We start from the raw sequence: 3,462 nt of genomic DNA, 5'->3' as shown, positions 1-3,462 counted from the left end.
GTTACAATTCACCTAGTGTCGCTTCCCTACTGCTCTCAGGTGTATTTATTTCCTATTACATATGTATGCTGGACCGTAATGTACACAATATAGAATAAGATGAAGCACTTATTTCTAAGGCTGAGCACTATCAGATTTGTATCGTATCCTTTTTCGCAAGCCAATGACCGCTCGCAGAGGCGTCACTGTGTGTACGTCCGGTCGGCACTGGATATTAGCACAAAGGCCTCACCAGATAGCCATCCTTCGGTCAACCAGCACTCTACACCAGATGTAGCCTTCTCATAACTCAACACACACACCCCACGCACACACACACACTCTCTCTCTCTCTCTCTGTGACCAGAGCTTTTCTCGACGGACCCGAACTACCGGGCCAAAAACTTCACTACCAACGCGGCAGATAGGCCTCTGGTGGTACAGTTCTGTGCACACGACCCGCACACGCTACTGTCAGCGGCAAAATATGTCGAGAACGACTGTGACGCGGTCGATCTCAACCTGGGATGTCCACAGAACATCGCCAAACGCGGGCACTACGGCGCGTTCCTGATGGAGGACTGGAATCTCATTAAGTCCATGGTGGAGATTCTGGATAAAGAGTGCAAGGTACTGTACGCCACATTGGTTGGTTGTTGTTTTAGGTGAGGTGAGGTGTTGTGCTGTGTTGTGTTTTGTCGAGTTGAGTCATACAATCGTCGTAGCACGCTTCAGAGAGCACTCATGTGGGTCCGTCCGATGTTTATCGGTACTTCTGTTTAGTGATGTATTGAGTCTCGTGTACACGATTTAAACCTAGCGCTACGTCACCTTTACACTTCAATCGGATGGAGTCTGCGATTTTATGAGGGATTTCAGTCCCGAATGGCATAGATGCTAGCCTTGCTGTGGCCTAGAATACTGCGAGCTTTTCGAGTCTACCATGCATTCGTAGATGTATTTCTCTGCTGAAGGGTGCGTCTAGCATTGTATGAGACTTTTGTCTCGAGTACAAATTAACAGCCGTGACATATTTGGCTTAAGTTGACCACACGCCTTTTTGTTTTGCTCATTTGTATACCCAGGTACCGGTCACGTGCAAGATTCGCATGTACGACGACGTCCAGAAAACTATTGACTATGCGAAGATGCTCGAAGCTGCTGGGTGCCAGTTATTGACACTCCACGGCCGTACGAGGGACATGAAGGGTCAGCAAAGCGGTATGTTCTCGCATACATGCATGACCGACGCAGAATGGCCTGCAGCACATTAACTACTATAGTTTCCCATACCTATAGTTCCTCGTGGGATGTGATCTGTTTTTGCATTGTGTTTGGTCATATCGCAGATATCTACGCCACGAAATCGCTGCAGTTGTTTCAAAGTTGTTACTCAACGCACGCGCAAATCCCTTCGCACCCCGCAGGCCTCGCTGATTGGTCGATAGTGAAAGCTGTCAAACAGGCCGTGTCCATTCCTGTGATAGCCAATGGGAATCTCATTTATCTGGAAGACGTCCACCGGTGCCTTGAGTACACCGGGGCTGACGGGGTCATGAGCGCAGAGGGTAATTTGTACAATGCGGCCATGTTTTCGGGCAAGGAAGTGCCTGTGTGGGATCTGGTGGACGAATATCTGCAGGTGTGCTGAATGGGGATCTGCCAATCGAATAGTGCTAGTGTATGATAGCAGACCATGTATAAACATAGACAGTCGTGTAGTACTAGTGTATAATAACCGACCATTGATCTTATGATCCGCAAATCGCTGTAAGCTGTGTGTGTGATATAACCATCTGTGCGTGACCTTTGGCTAATGCACCGGTCAGAGAACCGAGTGCCTATCAACACTCTGAGACCTGGTTGGCTGGAGTGGGATTCTTAAGTGCTTATAGTGTGGCCTGCGTAGTGCGCGTTGGTTTTGAATGGTTGCCGTGTATGACCCACACTTACCCACGTGCTGCTCGCACCGCCACAGATCTGCCGGGACGTCAACCAGGATGCCCCCACGGCCCGTCATCATCTGTTTAAGATGTACCACGCCGCGCTACCCCAACACACAGACATCAGAGACAAGGTATAGACTCGCGATTGACTTGGTATAGTACTACTGTACAGCGGTTTTGGTAACATCAGTGATAAGGTATAGACTCTCGATTGGCCTGGTATAGTACTACTGTACAGTAGTTTTGGTGACATCAGAGATAAGGTATAGACTCTCGATTGGCCTGGTATAGTACTACTGTACAGTGGTTTTAGTGACATCCTGACTGCAATTAGTGCACGTGGTGACTGTTTTGTCATGTCCTCCTCGTGTACAGTTTCGCTCGCACGGTGTGTGGATGTGCGAGTGTGTACACATACTGAGGCGTATTACAAACATCCACAAAGCACACGGATTTTTCACCACTGCTGTGTGGGCACTAAGTGGCACATTGACAGTCACTGGTCTTGGGCCGCGAAGGATCATATGAATCCCGCGGCATGTTGAGGTTGCTTCATACAATCGTTTGAATCATTTGGCTTTACAATACATGTTTGTATCTGTAGGTAGAAATAGGGGGTTTTCAGTCGGTCGGTGCCTACACGTGTGTTGCGTTGCTCTTGGAAAGAATATGTGGGTGTGGGTTACGCGGAACGGATTTAATGGTGACCATGCCACTTCTGTGACGCTTACTCACATGTTCAGTAGATAGTATAATCATTGGACACCGCCACTGTAGTGCTGTATTTCGTATATGCAGTAACTTATGTATGTGCACAGGACTACCCAGCTCTCTGTAACGGCTATTTGAGTGCCAATTGCGTAGCTTTCTCCGCAATCGGAGGAACAGCTGCGTGCATTCGGCTAATCAATTAACGGTATCATTGACCACGTGCGCATTCCACCCGACACTGTTCACAAGTCATCTCGTTAAAACGGTTTCAATACCTTTCGTACTCTCTTGATGGCTTGTGGAACCGCTACAGCTGAGTAAACTATCTGGTTCCGAAGGTCTGAGCGAGCTTCAAAATCTCGCGAACGAATTCAATGCGCGACTGAAAAGGATAGCAGCGAAAGCAAAGCCAACCGACGCAGAGCTTACGAAGGATCAAACGAAAGACATCAACACAGCCATTGTGGTATGTGTGGCATACGCGTCGACCAGTGTTTGGATGGGCCTGGAAACCGGATGTGAACTTGTGATCGAGGGCCTTGATATACGAGTGTGTGGCTTCGACATGTGCAGAAGTGTACGTTGTTCTTCATGTACATATTATTGTAAATTTAACATACTATATATATTTATATCTTTATTTATATATTTATATATATATATATATATATATATATATATATATATATATATATATATATATATATATATATATATATATATATATATATATATATATATATATATATATATATATATATATAGTATAGTATAGTAGTGTGTGTTAGTAGTTAGTAGTTAGTTAGTTGTAGTTGTAGTGTGTTAG

At 45.8% G+C, this 3,462-nt stretch overlaps 1 protein-coding gene across 1 annotated transcript in view; it reads left to right on the top strand.

The window, feature by feature from the left end:
- Window positions 1-343: 343 nt before the first annotated feature.
- Window positions 344-3,462, top strand: part of SARC_08970 (hypothetical protein) — a gene marked incomplete at its 5' end in the record, with an annotated part of 6,123 nt that continues 3,004 nt past the window's right edge. Inside the window, 5 exons of the mRNA XM_014297038.1 lie at window positions 344-609; window positions 1,065-1,200; window positions 1,407-1,621; window positions 1,958-2,056; window positions 2,950-3,102. Coding sequence (XP_014152513.1) covers window positions 344-609; window positions 1,065-1,200; window positions 1,407-1,621; window positions 1,958-2,056; window positions 2,950-3,102 — 869 coding nt within the window. The remainder of the gene's footprint in view (window positions 610-1,064; window positions 1,201-1,406; window positions 1,622-1,957; window positions 2,057-2,949; window positions 3,103-3,462) is intronic.

This window comes from Sphaeroforma arctica (assembly GCF_001186125.1).
Source record: "Sphaeroforma arctica JP610 unplaced genomic scaffold supercont1.862, whole genome shotgun sequence".
Taxonomy (NCBI): domain Eukaryota; class Ichthyosporea; order Ichthyophonida; genus Sphaeroforma; species Sphaeroforma arctica.
Note: the sequence above shows the minus strand (reverse complement) of the source record. Positions and strands in the feature narration are given on the sequence as shown.